The sequence below is a fragment of the Gekko japonicus genome, unplaced genomic scaffold (assembly GCF_001447785.1).
Source record: "Gekko japonicus isolate JY-2015 unplaced genomic scaffold, Gekko_japonicus_V1.1 scaffold25, whole genome shotgun sequence".
NCBI classification, from domain to species: domain Eukaryota; kingdom Metazoa; phylum Chordata; class Lepidosauria; order Squamata; family Gekkonidae; genus Gekko; species Gekko japonicus.
This window is the reverse complement of record NW_015171502.1, coordinates 1,698,199-1,720,996: the sequence shown is the minus strand read 5'-3', so window position 1 is coordinate 1,720,996 and position 22,798 is coordinate 1,698,199. Positions and strand designations below refer to the sequence as shown.

Sequence of the window (22,798 nt, the reverse complement as noted above, 5' to 3'; positions counted from 1 at the left end):
ACTCACAAGTCGGCTTGGCCAATATTGCATGAAAGTGCCTTTCCGGACTGTACTAATTCCGAGCCTGGGGGATAGATGGGGAGACTGGGCCAGCGATCCCTCTAAGCTGAGTTAAGTGTGAGCTAGCTTGCAGTTTTTTAGCCTCCAGATCATACATTTTTGTCTTAGCCCGGGAAGGATGGCTCTGGGGCAAAGTAATTTATGCAGCAGCCAAATCGCCCGCTCACAACTTTCATGCCGGTAGCGCCCAAAGTAGAATTTTTGCTCACAAGACTCCACAGCTTAGAGGGAGCATTGGACTGGACCACTAAACTTCCCACCCTGTAAGAGTCAGGGACATGCACGAGTGTTAAGGAGACAGTCGCAGCCATCCCAACCCTCCCGACCCCATCCCCGACCCTGGTTTGTTACCTGTTGACCCTTGGGAATCGGATCAGGAGGAAGCGGCTTGGACGGAGGATCGGGCCGCGCGTCGCCAAGGGGGGCGGGCTGCAGAAAGGGGGGAAGAGGAGCCACAAGAAAAGAGAGAGATGGGGGGGCAGAGGGAGTTAGAGGCCTGCGGCGTGCCTGGCTAGACATGCGAGGGTCGAGTGCATTCCATGCAACGTGCATCCAGTAGGAGAAAAGAGCGAGAGAGAAATCGAGAGGCCCGCCCGAGTTCCACGCCCATTCTGGGACGGCCTCTGAGCCCTTAGGTCGGTTCCAGCACCGTTTTCACTGGCAGGGAACGTGAGGTGCCGTTTACACGAAAGGAGGACTCCCGAGCATGTGCAGAGGACTGCTTCACCGCCCATCCCCTGCAGCCACCCTCTACGCATCGGGGGACGAGGGAGGAAAGGGCTACCAGACCGAGAAAAGCACTTTGCAAGAGTTAATGCCCACTTCGAAGAAATGAGGCGGCATCGGGGACCTAACAGGCAACATTAGGGTTGCCAAGCTCCAGGTGGTGCCTGGAGACCTTCTGTTTATTACGCTCGATCTCCAGATGACGGAGATCCATTCCCCTGGAGTAAAGGGCTGCTTTGGAGGGTGGCCTCCGGGGCATTCTAACCCTGCGGAGGCCCCTCCCCTCTCTAAGCTCCGCCCTCCCCGGGCTCCACCCCCCAAATCTCCAGGTATTATATCTTCCCCACCCTGAGATGGCAACAGAAAGCGACACAGGCAGACCGGAGTATATATTCTGCACACCTGAGAGCTTTGTATAATTCACAGACTCACAGAATCATAGAGTGGGAAGGGACCTCCAGGGTCATCTAGTCCCACCCCCTGCGCAATGCAAGAAATTCAAACATACCTCCCCCCCACTCGCACCCGTAGTGACTGCTGCTTCCATGCCCAGAAGATGAAACAACTGAAACTTGGCACTGTAAAGCTCTTGAGATATGCACGCTTGCAAAAAGGTATTTGCTGAAAAGCACATTTCTAGCCCTATGGTCTCAGGGAGGGGGAAAAGATGGGAAAAGGGATGAGCGATATTTGGGGAAATCCCCACAGGCCGGTCCAATAAACTCTCAGTTGTTTCATTTAGGTATTTATACCCCACTTTCTCCCCCAACGGAGGAACCCAAAGTGTGTCCCAACATCATTCTCCCCTCCTGCATTTTATCCTCTCAACCACCTCCCTGTGAGGTAGGCTAGGCTGGCCCAAGGTCACCTGGCGAGCTTCCCTGGCAGAGCAGGGATTCAAACCTGCCTCTCCTAAGATCCAAGTCTGACACACTGACTGATGCTACATCATACTGGCCACTGGGGAGGCCAGCCTCCAGGAGGGAGCTGGGGATCCCCTGGAATTAGAACTCGCCACCAGACAACGGCGATCAGATCCCCTGGAGAAAAGGGATGCTTGGGAGGGTGGACTCTATGGCAGTGTACCTCACTGAGGTCCCTGTCCTCCCCAGGCTCCACCCCCAAATCTCCAGGAGTTTCCCAACCTGGATCTGGCAACCTGACCCCACCCACCCCCTACCAGTGGCCAGGGGGGGACCTGGAAACCATACTGGCCGCAACCCAGAACATGGGGGCCAATCAGAGGTCATTTTGGGGGGGATCGCGGGGGAGCGCAGTCCCCCCGGGTGAGGTACGGGGGGCGGGGCACATGACGAAGCCCCGCCCCCTGCTTCCGGGCGCCCCGCTTCCGGCCCTCATTCAGCCAGGAGGAGGCAGGAGAAGAGGGAGGGTAAGTTGCTTCCTCCCTGCCTCTCCCCACCCCTGCCTGCCTGGGGCCAGGGAGGGCCTTCGCGGGGCTTCCTTGCACTCCTGCCGGCCTTGCAGGTCCACCGTCGGGCCCCTCAAGGGGCTCGGCAGTGGAGCTGTAAGGCCGGCGGCGGCGGCCGGGACCGTTGGGGGCGGGGTGTGTGGCCTTATGACACACTTCCGGTGATGTCAGGGGGTGTGGCATATGCTAATGAGTTATGCTAATGAGTTCCCCTAGCTCTTTTTCTACGAAACGACCCCTGGGGCCAATGAATGCTTCCTAATGCTTAAAGCTACCATGTGGGAAAACCCGCTTTTTCTGGAAAGCCATTAGCCAGAGTCTCAAAGAAAGAGCCAGAAAACCTGGCCAGAAAACCTGGCCAGAAAACCCATTTTCTAGAAAAGCCTGAAGCTTGGAACGGGGCCTGTGGAACAATTCAATATCCTTATTACAGTCCAGCCAACACAGAGGCATACCTTTTTGCGTGATGTGCAAGGGAACCCAGGAAGGAGAGGGGGCGGGATTAAGCACATTCCCATTTTCGGATCCCCTCCTTGGACCGGACCTCCGTAAAGCAAATTATCTCTGGGCGGGGTTTAGGGGGGCGATCCAGAATGGGGAAATGGTATGCACACGCTCCTTTTTCTCTGTCCCGGATCTCTCACCGTAGGAAGGGAATCCCACCGTAGGAAGGGACTTCTCCCTGACCTGAAAGGACACGGTGATCGTTACGTGCAATTCGCACACGAATATGTCATTCGGGTCTAATTCGAAAACAGGCTTAATATTCGGCACCGAATTTCGGTTCTCGGGGCATTTGAAGCGGGACAGAGCTGGCTCTTCAGGAGGCAGCAGAAGCTGCAGTAGCATCCTCTAGACGCTTGAGGGCGCTGTTGGGACTTGGTCCATCACCAACTCTGACCTCCACAAACTTTTTACAAGCCCCCCCCCCCCGATTTTACAGTCAACCTTTGCAACACCATTGTGAAGGGATTCCACTTATTCCAAATCCTCAGAGAGCAACAGATTTAAGACAAGAACGTGTAATTATTTTTCAGTACTAATGGCAGAACAAACAAGCCAAGTGCCATCTTACGCAACAAATTCCCTCCAGTGTGAGGAAGACAGTGGAAATGCCTCTTCTAACACGGTATTAGAAAAAGCATCCCCTGTTATGCATGTGAGATGGGGAAGGCCTCTTCTAGGAGAGCGTCAGAAGAGGCACAGCCTCCGATGCGAAAAGGAAAGGGAACGCCTCTTCTAACACGGCATCTACTGCAACATTAGTGCATAGTGAAAGTGTGTGTGTGGGGGGGAGTAAACCTTTCTCCTTTAGAATGACTGGATTTTATATAGAACAAAGTTTGAGTTCAGTGGCATCTTAAAGACCAACAAAGTTTAATTCTGGGTGGAGAAGAGAAGAGATTGGATTTATACCCTGCCCTTCACTACCCAAAGGAGTCTCAGAGCGGCTTACAAACTCCTTTCCCTTCCCCTCCCCACAACAGACACCCTTGTGAGGTAGGTGGGGCTGCGAGAGCTCTGACAGAAACTGCTCTTTTTCAAGAACAGCTCTGACAGAACTATGGCTTGCCCAAGGTCATCCAGCAGGTGCATGTGGAGGAGTGGGGAATCAAACCCAGTTCTCCCAGGTTAGAGTCCGCGCCCTTAACCACTACACCAAACTGGCTTTTGTGTGCATGCGCACGTCTTCAGGGAGGAATAGGAGTTGGTTTTTATCCCCACCCTTCACTACCCAAAGGAGCCCCGAAACAGGTTACAATCGCCTTTCCCTTCCTCTCCCCACAACAGATATCCTGTGAGGTGGGTGGGGCTGAGAGAGCTCTTTCGAGGACTGCTCTTGAGAGAAGAGCCCTGAAATAACTTGTGACTGACCCAAGGTCACCCAGCTGGCTTCATGTGGAGGAAGAGCCGGGAATCAAACCTGGTTCTCCAGATAAGAGTCCGCTGCTCTTAACCCCTGCACCGAGCTGGCTCCCAGAATTAAACTCTGTTGGTCTTAAAGGTGCCCCACTGGACTCAAAACTTTGTTCCGTTGCTTCAGACGAGCACGGCTGCCCAGGCGAATCTGGTTTTTATAGTTTCAGAGAGTCTACAGTAGATCAGCTAGGTCTGGGTCCAGTGGCAACCGACAAGATTTTCAGGACATCGTGAGCTTTTGAGAGTCAAAACTCTTCCTCAGACACTAGCTGGGACTTGCTTTAGGGTGCCAACTTCCAGGTGACACCTGGAGATCTCCTGCTATTACAGTTGATCTCCAGATGACCCAGATCAGTCCCCCTGGAGAAAATGGCTGCTTTGGGGGGGGGGGGGGGAGAAACGCTCTGGCATTATCCCTCGCTGAGGCCCCTCCCCTCCCCAGGCTCCGCCTCCAAAATCTACAGGTATTTCCCAACCAGAGCTAGCAACCCGAGCCCACCAACACGCACTGGGGCTCCCACACAGAGCTCCACTCCGTAAAGGACGGGATGTGGCACAGCGTAGCCCTCGCTTCCAACTCGTATCTGATGAAGGGAGCGAAGAAGAAGAGGAGGAGGAGGAGGAGGAGGAGATTGGATTTCTACCCCGCCCTTCACTACCCGAAGAAGTCTCAGAATGGCTTACAATCTCCTTTCCCTTCCCCCGCCCCACAACAGACACCCTGTGAGGGAGGTGGGGCTGAGAGAGCTCTTTCGAGGACTGCCCTTGAGAGAACAGCTCTGAGAGAACTTGTGACTGACCCAAGGTCACGGCAGCAGCTGCATGTGGAGGCGTGGTGGGAATCCAAGCCGGTTCTCCCAGATTGGAGTCCGCACGCTCCTAACCACGACACCAAGCTGGCTTTCAAAAAACTGACTCTCAAAAGCTCACACTCCCAAAATCTTGTTGGTCTCAAAGGTGCCGCCGGACTCGAATCGAGCTTTTTACATTTAAATATGCAAACTTAATTAATTGATGAATAACTACACTGCAAGTCAAGCCAGAGTTCTTTAATCGGATACCAATTGTCCCCGAAACGCTCAAAATCAATTGAAGTCCCTCTTGCTATGCAGAGAGTGCAGTTCAAATCAATACATAATAACCAGAGACCGCCAACGCAGGGCCAGGGAACCCACACAGAGCTTTATTCTTCAAAAGATGGGACGTGACAGGGCTTAACCCTGCCTGGGATGTGCTGGAGCTTTAGTCCCAGATGCACAAGGGACAGTTGTGATTGGAGAGTGCGGCAGAAGCGCTGCACAAGAGGTTGGCCCTGTTATGTATTGGGACTGGAACATTCCAGAACTGTTCTACCTGAGACGGGCTGAGCTTGCAGCCCAAGAACAATAGACCACCAGGACTCTGGAAGTGACCAATGAGAAACGAACGTTATGTAAACAGCCTATCGTTGGGAGTGGGGTGTGTTTTTGGTGTGGTTTTTGCATTCTATTTAACAGGGCTGCTGCCCTGGGGTTTTCGGTCTTGTTCTTGCTGAAATCACTAATAAAGTAGAGCTGATTGGTAGACTTGGGGTCTGCTCATACATGGAACCCCCACTGTTTAACAGGCCCTGATACAACCCTACACTCGATTCTCAAAATCTTTAAGACCAACAAAGTTTAACTCCGAGTATACGTTTTGTGTGCATGCACTCAGAAGAAGAAGAGGAGAAGAAATTGGATTTATACCCCGCCCTTCACTACCCAAAGGAGTCTCAGAGCGACTCACAAACTCCTTTCCCCTCCCCTCCCCACAACAGACACCCTGTGGGGCAGGTGGGGCTGAGAGAGCTCTGACTGAAACTGTTCTTTTTCAAGAACACCTCTGACAAAACTATGGCTTGCCCAAGGTCATCCAGCAGGTGGAAGTGGAGGAGTTGGGTTAACCACTGCACCAAACTGGCTCTCCTGAGCTTATACTCAGAATTAAACTGTGTTGGTCTTAAAGGTGCCACTGGACTCAAACTTTGTTCTGTTGTTTCAGACCAAGATGGCTACCCCACCTGAATCTTAGACCAGTTATGTTAGGCATAAAATGCTACAGGGAAAAAGTTTAATCTACTTGTCATGGGTCAGCCAGGGCTCAGCGATAGAGAGGACTTCTCAGGAGAAGAGGAGCCCCGTGTAGCCAGCCTTGAGTTAACAGAAGAAGCTGGCCAGCAGGAAAATAAGCTGCAGGCTTGCCAGGTTTCACAGCCAACAGCTGGTGCAGAGCCACTTCCAGCCCTGATTCAGCAGGTGAGCCTCAGTTGGCCATTCCCCGCCCACCACTATCACCCACACCCTTAGAGCACTGCAGACAGAGGCTGCGAACAGAGGTACAGACAAGACGGCAAAGTGCATGCCTCCTGGCCTGATGCCAGCTACTTGCTGATAACAAGGATGAGTAGCTGCAGGATTGCTTCTCAGCAGCTGGCTGCAAGGATGACCCTTAGGCATGGAGCCATAAAAACCAGCCAAGAAAGCCTGTTAGGCGTGGACGCAACTCATACGATAAACGCTATGCCACCGCCTCTGCCTTGCCTGACTTCTGGATCCCTGACCCTGGAGTGAACAACTCTGCCTTGCCTGACTTCTGGCACCTGATACTCAAAGCCTGCAAGCCAGTATTCCACCTCTTGCAGTGGGCTAAATATTGTCCCCCCCCCTTCACCATTGGTCTCCCATGGCAACAACCTCACGATACACATCAAAGAGGGCAACAGGGGTTAAGCTGGCCAGCAGTAAAAAGCCACGCCCCCAGTCATCCATAGTAACAGTCTCTAAGCCCCGCCCCATCACCTCCCTTCAGCAACATGAATGCACCAGACCACTCCCCTTCAGCCAGCCACAGAAACACCTCTAAGCCCCGCCCCATCACCGACAGCAACGCTTCAGGATACAAGCTCCACTCCCAGGTCATTAAAGCAGAAGACATACATATACACCCCTACTCACACAAGTCCTTATAAATCATTGCAATAGATTAGTTATACACGCGCACTTACAGAAGTAAGCAACTGTAATTCTTTTTATGAATATATACACACAGTCACACATAGAAGAAAATAATTATAAATAACTATAATATAGTGGCAAGAAACTTGGCAAGAAACACACAACAAGGTATTGTTCACTAGATTCCTATGGCACTCCTGAGGTATGCAGAAAAATATGAAAAACTGTTCACTAGATTCCTATTGCACTCCTGAGGTATGCAGAAAAATATGACTTTGTAAACTAGCCAAAAGAAAAGACACACACACACACACACACATACCCAGCTGCCAGGCTTCCCGCTCCAAGCAGTTGTGGGATAAATTTTTTTAAAAACCAAGACTTGTCACTTCCAAAGAAAGCCTGAACGTGATGTAGGGTAGTGCTAGGAATTGCCCAAAGCTCTATGGTTTCACCACAGAGTTTCGAGCGGTTCCTAGAGCTCCCCTATATCACTTCCAGGTGTTCCCTGGAAGTGACGTAGTGGTGCATATGACGTCACTGCCTCTCCATGTCCTTACCCCAACTCTTCTGTGGGCGAAGGACTGAGCATGCTCCACGAGGGACAGGAAGGTGAGAGCAGCTGAGAGTCCATTAAAAAAAAGATGGGAGGAAGGAGCCTATTCAAGTCCCTGAGATCTTCAAAAATCCTAAAGGGGGAGATTTGAGGAAAGGGGATTTCCAAACTGTCCCCCCCCCGCCACAAATCCTTATGAGCGCCCCCTGCTTGTCATAACGGTAATAAATATTCATAATAATTTGATGTGCACCACCGGGGATTCAACGCCAAATGAGAAAGAAACCTGGAAGCAAATCGGAGAATCTGGGAGTTAATGGGAAAGAAATCATTTCAGCGACGCGTTGTCGTTTCTCTGGTATTCTGTAACCGTTTTGGTTTTCAGGAAGCGTAGGCTCACCGTCGCTGAAAAACAAAACGTGTTTCTGGGGGCAAAACGGGGCGAGGGGTGGAGTGGGGGCTTAAGAAAACGTTGAATTTCCAAACTTCAAAAATGTATTGCGTCTGAATTCAGGGAAACGGCCGCCTAAACGTTTTTCGAACTGATCTTTAAATAGCCCCTTATAGCCAGTTGCAAATGCTCCCGGCGCGGTTTCTGCTTTTCACACCAGAGGCTGGACTGGTGTGGGGGGGCCTCTCTCACCCTCCACTTACCTTCGTGCTCGGCATCAGCTGAAGTTCAGTGCTCTGCCTCCACTGGGGGGGTTGGGGCCGGTCCGGAGGGGGCCGGCTGTAACTTCGGGGTTCGGGCTGGGTGATCCTGTCAGGAAAAACAGGTCAAGGGGGCGATAACGATTATCGCAGAGTTCGCTCAAAATGGTCTCCGCAGGATGACTCCCTCCCAAAAAAACTTGTAGAGCTGGTCACCAATCAGTAGAAATCACATGGGACAACCACCACCAGCGGAACTGCCGGAAAAGCGGAGTACTTTAGGAGGACACGGAAGTACGGAAGGGGGCGATCGCAGTCCCGAACATTCTGCAACACTGCCACCCAAGGTGTAGAAAGGGCAGAAATGGGGCAAGCCCTGCCAATTGTGGCTTTGGAACCCAGCGTAACCCGAGTCGCCCAGCGTTCGCCAAAGCCTGCCCAGTACTCCGGATCAGGCCACAGAAAAATCCCACCTCCTGTTAGCTAGCGGGACTGTGTGTCTCGTGACAAGAGGGCGCTGGAAACTTGGTAGCCCCATCGCACGCCCCATCGCAATCAAGACTGTGTTTTTCAACCACTTTGCTGGATAACCCTCCCCGGTTTTGAGCGGAGCCCCTTGAGTCTTTGAGGGCCAAGCACCAAATATTGAAGCAGGGTGATTATGTGTTTATTTTTACCTCACGATACCCCGCCTTTCTCCCCAGTGGGGACCCAAAGCGGCTTCCATTGTTCTCCTCTCGTCCATTTTATCTTCACAGCAACTCTGTGAGGGAGGTTAGGCTGGGAGTGTGTGGCTGGCCCCACAGTTACCTTGCCAAACTGGGTCTGCCAGATCTTAGTCTGACACCCTAACCCAGGGGTTCCCAACTTGGTGCCTGCCAAATATTTTTAGAAAGTGGGTGGGGCTTTTGCCCAGCAAGGCTTCTGATTGGCCACTGGAGATCTGATGCGTTGTGCAGATTTTTTAAAACACTGCTTGGGCAGTTGCTGCCACCACAGAACGAGGATCTGCTAATGTTTGACTTAAGGTAAGTTTTGGCAGCCATTTTGTGGCTGGCTCCGCCTCCTCAGGCAGCCATTTTGTGGTCATGCCCACTATGCCATGTCAGAATTCCAAAGGCTCAAAAAGGTTGGGGATCCTTGCTGTTACTACTGCACAAGACTGGGTGATGCTATGACATGCTACAGACGGCAGGCTGGAAGCAGGCCTAGGAGTTGCGAATGTTCCTCCCAATACTGAAGGATCCACCTGGTCTCCACTCACATGCTGCACCCAGAAACCGCATGCAAAAGAAATACAATCAAAAGCAACCTGGGGCACAGGGCAAAGAGGCGGCTGTCGTCTGAAAAACGGTGGGCTTGCAGGAACTTCTGATTGCTTCGCTGAGAAAAACCGCCGTCTTGTGGCAATGAGTTCCACAAGTTCGAAGTGAGTCACTTGGGGAAGCACTTTCGTTTGTCAGTCCGATTCACAGCCTACTGGCACCAATGAAAGAGCTGGGGGGTTGTTAGTGAGGAGGCCCCTGCTGGTTATGTGCAGGAGGGTTCCAGGCTCAGTCCCTAACACTGCCAGTTAAAACGATCTCAGATGACAGTAAAGACTCTTCCTGTGCCTGAGACTCAGCCTAAAGCAAATTTCATAATTCAGGGCAGAGACCACGTTCAGGGGCTGCAGCTTACTGGCAGAAGAGCAAGTGTTCTGCATGTAGGTCGTCTCTGGTTCAAGCCTGTAGTGACAGTGGGGCATCTTGGGGCCGGGCCCCCTGAATTACCGCCCATGCCCCCTCACATTTCACTGAGCTGGATAGAGTGCGCCGTTTCAGGCTGTGTGGTGGGAGGGCTCAACCCTTTGCCATGCCTCTCCCTTGGTGGCTCGCATGAGAGACCGGGGCTATGGGGGCACTCCCAGGCTTGGGGGGGGGTGCGAGGCGCCCCCCGACTTAAAGGCCCCCCCGAACAAAAAATTCCTGGCTATGGGCCTGCTCTGGTTCCATCTTGGGTAACAGATCATGGGAAAGACCCTTCTGTGTTTGGGAGTCTGATGAGTCACAGCCAGACACAGACGACAGTTATCACAACGGACCAAAGACCAGATTCGGTACAACGCAACTGCGTACGTTTGCACGTAGCCCTGAATTCCGGCGCTTTGGGAGAGAACTTACGAAAACACACAAACTCTCTTCTCTGAACAGCTCAGGGTCCTCATCCCTTTTGAGCCTGCAGGGACCTTTGGAATTCTGAAACCGCACTGGTGGCCACAGGCACAGAACGGCTGCCTCGGGAGGCGGACCCAACCTCTCATTGGCTGCCGCAGCTTACCTTCAGTCCTGTAGTGAAGATCCTCCTGCTATGGTAGCAGCGGCTACCAAAGCGATAAAAAAAACCCCTGCACAGCCAATCAAATCTCCAGCAGCCAATCAGAAGCTCTGGCTGGCAAAAGATCCACCCGGCACCCACCCACTTACTCAAAACACTTGGTGGGGGCCAAAGAAAGTGTCTGAGGGCACCCCACAGGCACAAGAAGAAGAGATTGGATTTCTACCCCGCCCTTCACTACCCAAAGGTGTCTCAGAGCGGCTTACAAACTCCTTTCCTTTCCCCTCCCCACAAGAGACACCCTGTGAGGCAGGTGGGGATGAGAGAGCTCTGACAGAAACTGCTCTTGAAGAAGAAGAAGAAGAGATTGGATTTATACCCTGCCCTTCACTACCAGAAGGAGTCTCAGAGTGGGTTACAAACTCCTTTCCCTTCCCTTCCCCTCCCCACAACAGACACCCTGTGAGGTAGGTGGGGATGAGAGAGCTCTGACAGAAACTGCTCTTGAAGAAGAAGAAAAGAAGAGATTGGATTTATACCCCGCCCTTCACTACCCAAAGGAGTCTCAGAGCGGCTGACAAACTCCTTTCCCGTCCCCTCCCCACAAGAGACACCCTGTGAGGCAGGTGGGGCTGAGAGAGCTCTTTCGAGGACTGCCCTTTGAAGAACAGCTCTGACGGAACTACGGCTTGCCCAAGGTCATCCAGCAGGTGCAAGTGGAGGAGTGGGGACTCAAACCCAGCTCTCCCAGATCAGAGTCCGTGCACTTAGCCACTACACCAAATTGGTTGGGGAATCTCTGGCACAGCCCGTACATAATAATTTGCCTGTCCTCAGTCAGAGCGCCGGTTCATTTTGCCTGACACTGTTGAGTCACGCTGGCAGAGGCTCTCCAGAGACTTGGGCCCCGGACTCCTGCTTGCCAGGAATCTTCCCAGCTGCCGATGCCGCGAACCGAGTCGCCAGGTCGTCAGTACACGAGATGCCGCTGCCGAGAAGCAACATACCCCCCCCCCCCCACGAAGAGGGAACAATTTATCCCCAAATGGCAAATTGTTCCACCTTCTGTTCCCCAGCTCGTTCCAAATTCCTTGGAAGTGGAACAGATTGTGAGCTAAGATTGGAACACGTTCCAAGCGCACCATTTCAGCATCTTGAAATCAAGAGTTTTCCCCCACCCCACTTTGGCCCGGAGTGCCCGCAGCCAGACTTGACAGACGGTGGGTTCTACCCAAGAGGAAGGAGGAGTGGAAACAGATTTGTACCGGCGAAAGACGCAGCCCTAAACTTGGCACCGCAGCAGTTACGAGGCTCCCAGATCGAAGTACCCTTAGCCCAAAGACAGCAAAGATACCTCTCCGTCCCCTCAAGAGGCCACCAACACAAAAAAGCAATTGGACAGACATTGAGCCATTCTGGTGACAGCTACGTTACCCTCTCTGTTCAGACGGGTGGAGGAATCGCACCCGGGACTCCGTCTCCGCACTGCAGGGCAAGGGGAGCGGAGTTAGCGTCGTACGGCCGTGCGGGAGGGGAATGGTTCAAGGGCGCCGCCGGCTAGTTTTATTGGCGGTCTGCTCTGGCGTTGGGGAAATGGAGGGAAGATAAAGCTGGAGAGGCAGAGAGCCGGAGATTCCCTGCCTTGGGGTGGGGGCTGAGCTGGGAAGTCTCAGAGAATAACCTGAGGAGGCAGAGGACCAGCTGTAAGGTGAGGTCATTCGAGCTGTGGGGCGGAGGCGGCCATTTTGAAAAAGGGCACTGAAGGAGACCGAAGACGGGGGCCCACTTACCTGTACTGGCAGCTCGTGCCCTTGCCAAACTGGCAGAGGCGTTTGTGCAGACCGATGCGCTTGGCGCAATAGAGCCCGAGGATGAGAAGCAGGACAAGGAGGAGGCTGCTGAGGATCAGGGCCGTCGAGGTGGCGCTGCCTGTCACGAAAGGGGGGGGGACACCAGTGTTATTTGGAGCCAGAGAGAGAGAGAGAGAGAGAGAGAGAGAGAGACAGAGAGAGAGAGAGAGAGAGAGAGATGGAGAGAGGGTTTGTCCTCAGCATGGTACGCCAGGCGGAGCGTTCTCCGAGGACGCGGGCTCCTCCGTTCCCCCACCACAAAGGCGCATTGTTCCGAGCGTGAAAAATGTCTCGCCTCGGCGTGTGGGTCGTTCGTTTTCATCAGCGGTTCTGCTTTTTCGCCGCCCGATTTTACAGTTCTAAGAAATCGTCTCAAGCGGCGATTGTTTCTGCACGCCCCTTGGAAGAAAAACGTTCTTCTGAAAGGCGAGCAAATCAATTTTGGGGAGTAACGAACCAACCACAGCCTGCGTTTTGAACATCCCACAAAATGGCACTGGGGTGACGGCCTGAAAATCCGCTAAGGGCGCTCCTTTTTGCTGGTACATTCGGCCTTCCAATGGGCCTAGGCTGGCTGCAGTGCCTCCGCTGTTAGGGAATGACACTCGCCCCGTGCTCAGAGGAGTTCTCTTCTTCAACTGCCATGTGCTCCAGGGTTCAACCCCAACAATGGAGTCGAGCCACAGCAGGGCACAAGACTGAAGCCCAGTCCTGGTTATGTGCCAAAGTCTCACAAATGCAAGAGGCGCTGTGGCTCAGTGGAAGAGCCTCTGCATGGCATGCAGAAGGTCGCAGGTTCAATCCCTGGCATCTCCAGTTAAAAAGGACCAGGCAGTAGATGATGTGAAAGACCCTTAACCTGAGACCCTGGAGAGCTGCTGCCAGTCTGAGTAGGCAATACTGACCTCGGTGGACCAAGAGTCTGGTTCACTATATGGCAGCAACCTCCAAAGGAAATTTAGAAAACTAATGAATGGCCAAAGGTTAACAACATCAATAGGTATAGGCAAAAGTACATGTGTTTATTTCAAAAACATATAAAAGCCATGTAGGGGCCCAAGTAAAGCCTCATAAAATAATCAGAGGGACAAATGAACAAAAAAAGAACCACACACGACCTGACGCGTTTCAGCCCACGAGAGCCTTCTTCAGAGGTCAAATAGTACAACATGCAACAAAGCCCCCGTTACACTTGTAAGGCAGTAAACAATCGATATTTGGACCAAAAATGGGATGTTCCAATCTGGAATTGAATGACACACGCACAAAAAATTGTTTTCCGGACCCAGAAGTAATTGCATATATTGGATTAGTAATAGTACCACTAGCATGGACGGCTTCAAAAGGGAATTAGATAAGCATATGGAGCAGAGGTCCATCAGTGGCTATTAGCCACAAGGTATAGATAGGGACTCTGGGGCAAGTGATGCTCTGTCATCTTGGTGCTTGGGGGGGGTCAACAGTGGGAGGGCTTCTAATGTCCTGGCCCCACTGCTGGACCTCCTGATGGCACTGGTATTTCTGGCCACTGTGTGATACAGAGTGTTGGACTGGATGGGCCTTTGGCCTGATCCAACATTGGCATCTCTTATGTTCTTATGTTCACTATGTACCTTCCAGTTTAGATCGTAAGAGTCCAAGTAAAACCACCTTATCAGGGCCAATGTAACATCAATATGGAAGGTACATATTGGTACTATTACTATTATCACAACTCTTGTGGGCCGAAACGTGTCAGATCATAATATTGTCACTTTGATTATTTTATGAGGCTTTACTTGTGCCCCTACAAGATTTTTATGTTTCTGAAATAAACATGTGCACTTTTGTCTATTTTTGTTATTGTTCAGTCGCACAGTCGAGTCCGACTCTTCGCGACCCCATGGACCAGATCACGCCAGGCCTTCCTGTCTTCCGCCGTCCTCTGAAGTTTACTCAGTTTTATGTTCGTTGCATCTATGACACTGTCTAACCATCTCATCCTTTGCCGTCCCCGTCTTCTTTGACCTTCAATCTTTCCCAGCATCAGGGTCTTCTCCAGTGAGTGCTCCCTTCTCATTTGGGGGCCAAAGTATTTGAGCTTCAGTTTCATTATCTGGCCTTCCAGGGAACAGTCAGGGTTGATTTCTTTTACTTATTAATGTTTTAAACTTTTGGCCCTTAACTAGTTTTCTAAACTTCCTTTGGAGCTTTTTTTTGCTTGGTTGGTTTAGATTTTCTTCTCCTGTCTTTGTGGGTTCGCTATAAGGCAACTACAGTTTGGTGTAGTGGCTAAGTGTGCGGACTCTAATCTGGGAGAACCGGGTTTGAGTCCCCACTCCTCCACTTGCACCTGCTGATGTGACCTTGGGTCAGTCACAAGCTCTGGCACAGCTGTTCCTGAAAGAGCAGTTTCTGTTAAGAGCTCTCTCAGCCCCACCTCCCTCACAGGGTGTCTGTTGTGGGGAGGGGAAGGGAAAGGAGTTTATAAGCTGCTCTGAGACGCCTTTGGGTAGTGAAGGGCGGGGTAGAAATCCAGTCTCTTTTCTTCTTCTTCTTCTCTTCTACATGTGTTCCTCAGGGAAGGGCCCTGGCTCAGTGGTAGATCCTTTGCTTAGCATGCGGAAGGTACCAGGTTCAATCCCCGGCATCTCCAGTTGAAAGAACCAGGTGATGTGAAAGACCCCTGCCTGAGGCCCTGGAAAGGTGCTGCCAGTCTGAGTAGACAGTACTGACCTGGATGGGTCAAGGGTCCGATTCAGTATAAGGCAGCCTCATGTGTTTGAAGAAGAAGAGACCGGATTTATACCCCGCCCTTCACTCCTGAAGGAGTCTCAGAGGGGTTTACAATCTCCTTTCCCTCCCCCTCCCCACAACAGACACCCTGTGAAGTAGGTGGGGCTGAGAGAGCTCTCTCGAGAACTGCCCTTGGGAGAACAGCTCTGAGAGAACTTGTGACGGGCCCAAGGTCACACCAGCAGCTGCATGTGGAGGAGGGGGGAATCAAACCCGATTCTCCCAGATGAGCCGCTTCGGCGGGATAAAAATCTAATAAATAAATAAATAAATTAGAGCCCGTGCCCCTAACCACTACACCAGGGGTGGCCAAACTTGCTTAACGTAAGAGCCACACAGAATAAACGTCAGATGTTTGAGAGCCTCAAGACATGAACAAACATTACACGTTTTTACTGGGAAATATGCAAATTTGCTTTTTATTGACATGAAATGAGACTGCCAAAAATAATAACAGAAGCAGAAAAAGCAGATATAATGATATTTATTTGTCCATTGATAATTTGTGTGCTAATGACACTTCGCTTCCCCAGCCGCCCTGCCAGGAGCCGCACAATAGGTGGGAAAGAGCCACCTGCGGCTCCAAAGCCACAGTCTGGCCACCCCTGGGATACACCAAAATGGCTCTCATCTGTGTGTTCACACCCTGGAAATGCAGGCTTTGACAACTGGGGGGAGCACCACATGGTGTAATTCCTGAATTAATGAAAGGGGGAAGAAGAGAGCTCCCTTTGGTGGGGAGGGGGAATTGACCACGGGAGTGTGGAGGCACCCTCGGGGGGGGGGGTTGAAGGGAGGGCAGGAGGGGCAGAATGGAAGCAGGAAGCGCTTTTGAAGGCAGACTTGGGAGTCGTGTTTCCCACCACACATCCGAGCGGTTAAGAATACAACAGCCCTGATAGATCAGACTCATGGAACAGTGGTTCAAGTGTCGAACTGGGATCTGCAAGGCCTGGATTCGAGTCCCCATTCTGTCATGGAAGCCTGCTGGGCGACTGCGGGCTGGTCACACAGACTGGGCCTAGCCTACCTCACAAGGTAGTTGTGACGCAGGGGTCATTTTGTAGAGAAAGAGGTGCAGGAGCTCATTAGCATAACTCATTAGCATAACTTATTTGCATATGCCACGCCCCCTGACATCACCGGAAGTGTGTCAGAAGGCAACACCCACCGCTCAGGCTCCACTGGACTGTTTTGGATTGCTAGCTATTGGGGGAGAGGGAGAACGTGCAGATCTGTCCTCACAGAGGAGGGAGAGCTTGTACCTGAATACAACCTGGTCTTAAAGGGGCCACTGGACTGTTTTGGACCGGGGGCCTGGGGGGGGGGGCTCTGCAGCTTACCTGGCTGCTTCTTGCTCTGACTGAGGGCTTCTGGGAGCAGGGGGTGGGGCTTGTTGCATGTGCCCGCCCCCTGGACATTTTACTGCCGGAGCTCCGCTCCAGTGCGCTCCTGCAGGAAATGACCCCTGGTTGTGAGGATAAAATGGAGGAGAGGAGAAACATGCACGCCGCTTTGGGTCCCCACTGGAAAGGCAGGGTACAAATGAATTAAATAACCAAAAGTTAACTAAATCTAGTGCCGCATCCTGGTCTCCCTGCAGGGGGCAACCAGATGCCCTCAGTGTGCCCAGAAGCAGGGCACCGAGGTCAGTCTCCCCCTACGGTTGCCACTCAGCACTGGTATTGTGGGGTATACTGCCTCTAAATATGGAGGCTCTACTGCCGATAGCCTTTTCTGGACCCCCTCCTCCATGAACTCGACAACGGAGAAAGTGGGAATTGAGACAAATGGCCAACCTACGACTGTTCCTAGATAGGCTCAGAACTACCCTTCTCGTTTCTCCCGTCCCCCTCACCGAGAGGAACTCAGTGTTCTTCATGTGTGGGAGGACATCTGCACGTATTAAGAAACTGAACGGTAAAACAAAGCAACAAAAAAGCCCACCTAGAAACAAGATCTAAATACTCTTAGTCTCCCCCCCCCCCCAATCTGTCCTCTTCTTTCCCCGCCCCCTCCTCCTCTTTAGGGGTCCGCTCGTTTTATGGATGTTGGGGGGGGGGGTGTTTTGAACTGAAAAGGTGTTGATTTGTTTTAAATGAAAAGCGGGTCGCTTGGGGGACTTGGGTCACACACGGCGGGACACAAACCCGCCACATAATACTACTAACTAAATGAAAGGAGAAAGACTGGGAGAAGAGGGAGGAAAGGGTTGATCGCGTAGAGGAGGGTTACGGGAGGGGGGGGGAGACGCGGTGTGCCTTTGAACGTTTTGTCAGCCCACCCACCTATACGGGGCAGGACATGACAGGGGTTTAGAATATTGTGGGCAGGGCGGAGACAGTTGACAAAGAAAACTTTTCCTCCCTCTCCCAAAAGACTTGAACTCGAGGGCATCCAATGAAGCTGACGGGCAGTAGGTTGAGGACGGGCAAAAGGAAATACTACTTTACGCAGACCCCACCATGTACCCCACACCTGCCCGTGTGACCTTCCCCTGGCTGCTCATGACCCCTCCCACACTCTCAGCCACCTGCCGACCAGTGTTCCCTCTAAGCTGAGTTAGTGTGAGCTAGCACAGAGTTTTTTAGCCTCCAGCTCACAGTTTTTTGTCTTCGTTCAGGAAGGAGGGCTCCACAGCTTAGAGGGAGCATTGTTGGGGACCCTTTCCTCAACAGAGCATCAAGCTGTGGGTGCGGCTGTGGAGGTTCCCCATAGCCACCATAGCTTGTATCCAGTGTTCCCTCTAAGCTGAATTAGTGAAAGCTAGCACACAGTTTTTTAGCCTTCAGCTCACATTTTTTGTCTCCGTTCAGGAAGGATGGCTCCAGAGCAAACTAATTTATGCAGCAGCCTTCTTTTTTTTTTTTTGGTTTCCGGGACTTATCCTGAGTCAGAACTAGTGTTCCCACTAAGCCGAGTTAGTGTGGAGCTAGCTCAGAGTTTTTTAGCCTCCGTCTCACACATTTTTGTCTCAGCTCAGGAAGGATGGCTCCAGAGCAAACTAATTTATGCAGCGGCCAAATCGCCCGCTCACAACTTCAATGCCAGTAGCTCACAAAGTAGAATGTTTGCCCACAAGACCCCACAGCTTAGAGGGAGCATTGCACTTCTCCTCCATGAACCCATCTTATCCCCTTTTAAAGCTGTTTACTCCCGTGGCCATCACCACTACATCCTCTGGCAGCGAATCCCGCCTTTTAATCACTCTCTGTATAAAGTGGTATTTCCTTCTGTCCGTCCTCAACCTACTGCCCGTCAGCTTCACTGGATGCCTTCGAGTCCTGGCATTTGGGGAGAAGGGAGGAGGAGTTCGCTTTGTCCACCCTCTCCACCCCGTGCGTAATTTCAGAAACCTCTCTCGTGTCCCTCCCTTAGTCGTCTCTTTGCTAAACTGAAAAGTCCCAGACTCTTCAGCCAAGGGCGTTAATCAGAGGCCCCGCTCTTGATAGTTTGCTGCAGGGGTCATTTCCTGCAGGAGCGCAGCTCCGGCAGTAAAGAGCCCAGGGGGCGGGCACATGCAACAAGCCCCACCCCTGCTCCTAGCAGCCTTCAGTCAGAGCAAGAAGCAGCCAGGTAAGCTGCAGAGCCCCGGCCCAAAACAGTCTAGTGGCACCTTTAAGACCAAGTTTTATTCAGGTCCAAGCTCTCCCTCCTCTGTGAGGACAGATCTGCATGTTCCCCCCCCCAATAGCTAGCAATCCAAAACAGTCCAATGAAGCCTAAGCGGTGGGTGTTGCCTTCTGACACACTTCCGCTGATGTCAGGGGGTGTGGAATATGCAGATAAGTTATGCTAATGAGTTATGCTAATTAGCTCCTGCACCTCTTTTTCTACGAAATGACCCCTGGTTTGCTGCCATGGTCAGGTACACTTTCCTATAAAGATGGCCCCATTGTGTCCCTTTCTTGCTTGGTCAGAAAAATTCAATGCAGCCAGGAGCCGACGGTGATGTCACAGTACTGCCATAACTTGTGCACTCTTCCTGGTGGTACTGAGCAGGCCGGCTGGTCAGGAGCGCCGGAGGGGGAGCCTTCGCAAGTGACCGGGCAGGGGAAGGGTGGGCAGGTAGGTGAGTGGCAGCGGGCACTGCAAGAAGCTCCGGGCCCTGGCAGACGCCCTGCCTCAGAGTATGCCGGCGCCGGTCCTGCTCCACACAGCCACGCTCAGGGATGCTGCGCCTGGGAGTAAAGATGGGAGCACCTCTGCCGAGAGCCGCCAGAGAGCTACGGACACGATTACGGCCTAGCCAACGGCCCCACAGGAGCCACACTGAGCTATCGGAGACACGAATGCCAACATTAATTCAAGACTCCCGTCCGCTCTATTGGTCCACCCCAGGGTTCATTTCCTGCAGGGGCGCACAGGAGCGGAGCTCCGGCAGTAAAGAGCCCAGGGGGGCGGGCACATGCAACAAGCCCCACCCCTGCTCCCAGCAGCCCTCAGTCAGAGCAAGAAGCAGCCAGGTAAGCTGCAGAGCTCCCCCCGGCACCCCAGTCCAAAACAGTCCTGGGGGCAGAGCAATGGTTTCGCACGCAAAGGAACCCAGGCTCAGACTCCAGCATATCCGGCTGCTGGGCAGGCCTCTGTCTCTGCCCAAGAGGGCGGCAGCTTCACACGTCCCGCCTCTCCCTCTCCCCAGATTTACCTCGCTCCGTGGCAGGCGAGCCACCGTCAATGCTGCCCCCTCGCCCGCTGCTCCGGCAGTCCGGGGGCGCCCAACCCGGCTGGCAGTGGCAGTTGCCTTTGTTGTTGCACACCTGGCAGAGAGGAGAGAAACGCAGGTTCTGTTACCTGGCAGGACTGGCCCAGCCCCTCGGGGAGAAGAGCAAACCCCAAAGCGAACTTTGAACGTGCAGGCGACAGAGAAAGAGAGAGAGAGAATGGGCACGCACAACCGCAGTCATGCACACGCGCTGAGGAAGGGAGGATCCGTCACAGAACATAGCTCTCGGGCAATCTCCGCTTCTCTACGGCTGGAAACAGAACACCGGGCCAGACAAATTGAGTCCAGCGGCACCTTTAAGACCAATGGGAGTTTACTCAAGGTATGAGCTTGTGTTTGCACGCACACTTCTGCAGTGCACACGGAAACTCATAACTTGAATAAACTTATTTATTTTATTTTTTTAAAAAAATTATTAGGATATAATAAACAAAGTCAAACATAACTCAAACATTATATAATTTCACATCCTACCCTCCTCCCTTCCCCCCCCCACTCGGCTCCCCACAGTGCTCCAACCTCCTGTTCGTTCCTTAGATGTTCTTCATCCCTCCCTTTTTCTACTTAAGTCCATAGGTAACTTATCCCTTCATTTCTTATCCTTATATCATTATCTATTTTTAATATCTTTTAACCTTCAATAATTATCAAAGCAAAATAAATTGTCTCTCACATCCCAGTACTTTTCCAAATAGTCTTTAAAATCTTTCCAGTATGCAAAGAAATAACTTGAATAAACTTCTGTTGGTCTTAAAGGTGCTGCTGGACTCAGAATCTGTTCTGCTGTTCAGACCAATGGCTACCTGGCTCTCCTGGGCTAAACAGATCTTGGTCTGGCCCAGCAAAAGAGCTGTCAGACTTTAATGGCAAAGGAAGAAGAAGAAGAAGAAGAGATTGGATTTATACCCCGTCCTTCACTTGGAGTCTCAGAGCGGCTTACAAACTCCTTTCCCTTCCCCTCCCCACAACAGGCACCCTGTGAGGTGGGTGGGGCTGAGAGAACTCTGACACAAACTACTCTTTCAGGAACAGCTGTGCCAGAGCTTGTGACTGACCCAAGGTCACATCAGCAGGTGCAAGTGGAGGAGTGGGGAATCAAACCCGGTTCTCCCAGATTAGAGTCCGCACACTTAACCACTACACCAAACTGGCTCAAAGGGAGATTTAGGCCTTGGCCTAAAAAAACCCTGCAGAACTACCTTCACTGCGTTGCTTTCTACTTATGCAGTACCACGTTCTGCACTGTTTAACGTACCGTATCTAAAAGTTCATGTTTTATTTCAGACTTCTGTACTCCTAGTCCTATTACGTTGATTATTAGATATCTCAGTCTATTAGTTGCATTGACTTACACTATGTAATCCACCTTTAATGATTAAAGGTAAAGGTTTCCCTTGCTTGAAAGTCAGTCGAATCCGACTCTAGGGGGCGGTGCTCATCTTCGTTTCCAAGCTGAAGAGCCAGCACTGTCTGAAGATGTTTCTGTGGTTATGTGGCCGGCATGACTAAACACAGAGGTGCACGGAATGCTGTTACCTTCCCACCGAAGCGGGAAACTTGCAATTTCTTGCTTTCGAATTGCTAGGTTGGCAGGAGCTGGGGCCGGAGACGGGAGCTCACTCCATCACGTGGCACTCGGATCTTGAACCGCTGAACTACAGACCTTCCAGTCTGCAGCTCAGTGTCTTAACCTCGGAGCCACCGCGGCCCCAATCCACCTTTCAAGGCGGTATTTTGTGTGTGTGTGTGTGTGTGTCCCCGTACCTGGGAGTTATGGCAAACTCTGGCAGCTACTACTGGGGCATGGAGGACATTCAGAGAAGTGACTGATTGCCTGCCTCTGCCTCCCTGCCCTGGTATTCCTTGGAGGTCCCCCATCCAAATACCTGCCAGGGTCGGCCCTGCTTAGCTTCCGAGATACAATGAGATCAGACTTGCCTGGGCTACCCAGGCCAGGACACTATCTAATTCACCTTGAGTCACAGTGAGAAAGGCAGACAATAAGTCATGTAAAGAAATAAACGCGTGTGTAGGTTTTAACCGGGGGTCCCCAACCTTTTTGAAGCCCACCGGCAGCTTTGGGATTCTGACGCAGCGCGGTGGGTGCAGTCACAAAATGGCTGCCACAGGAGGCGGGGAGCTGGTGCCGAAGCGATGTCTTAAAAATCCGCACAGCCAAGCAAGTCACCAGCAGCCAATCAGAAGCCTGGCTGGCAAAGTCCCCACCTGGCCCCCATCCACTTTCTTAAAAACACTCAGTGGGTGCCCAGTCGAGACTGGGGGTGGGGAGAGAAATGGCTTCCAGACGACCATTAAAGGGCCAGCGGTTCAGCACAGGCGCGTGCGGAATTGGGTCAAAAATGTGACTGACAGATGGGTCACCTTGTGAGCTTGAGACAGAGACAAGATCGGAACCAAGGACTTCCCAGCTCACATCTCACAATGTCATTCTGCAAGCATCAGCAGCGGGGGGGGGGGCATGAAGAAGAAGAAGAGGAAGAGGAAGAGGAAGAAGAAGAAGAGGAGGAGATTGGATTTATACCCCAGCCTTCACTACCCAAAGGAGTCTCAGAGCGGCTTATAAACTCCTTTCCCTTCCCCTCCCCACAACAGGCACCCTGTGAGGTAAATGAAGAGGAAGAAGAAGAGGACATTGAATTTATACCCCGCCCTTCACTACCCAAAGGTGTCTCAGAGCGGCTTACAAACTCCTCTCCCTTCCCCTCCCCACAACAGACACCCTGTGAGGTAAGAGAAGAAGAAGAAGAGATTGGATTTATACTTTGCCCTTCACTACCCAAAGGTGTCTCAGAG

The 22,798-nt window shown here is 52.1% G+C and overlaps 1 protein-coding gene across 1 annotated transcript in view; it reads right to left on the bottom strand.

Moving 5' to 3' along the window:
• Nucleotides 1-22,798, bottom strand: part of ADAM15 (ADAM metallopeptidase domain 15) — a 110,385-nt gene that overhangs the window by 13,970 nt on the left and 73,617 nt on the right. Inside the window, exons 19-23 of the mRNA XM_015419105.1 lie at nucleotides 19,907-20,018; nucleotides 12,424-12,562; nucleotides 12,068-12,118; nucleotides 8,321-8,426; nucleotides 412-489 (exon numbers count right to left, since the gene is read on the bottom strand). Coding sequence (XP_015274591.1) covers nucleotides 412-489; nucleotides 8,321-8,426; nucleotides 12,068-12,118; nucleotides 12,424-12,562; nucleotides 19,907-20,018 — 486 coding nt within the window. The remainder of the gene's footprint in view (nucleotides 1-411; nucleotides 490-8,320; nucleotides 8,427-12,067; nucleotides 12,119-12,423; nucleotides 12,563-19,906; nucleotides 20,019-22,798) is intronic.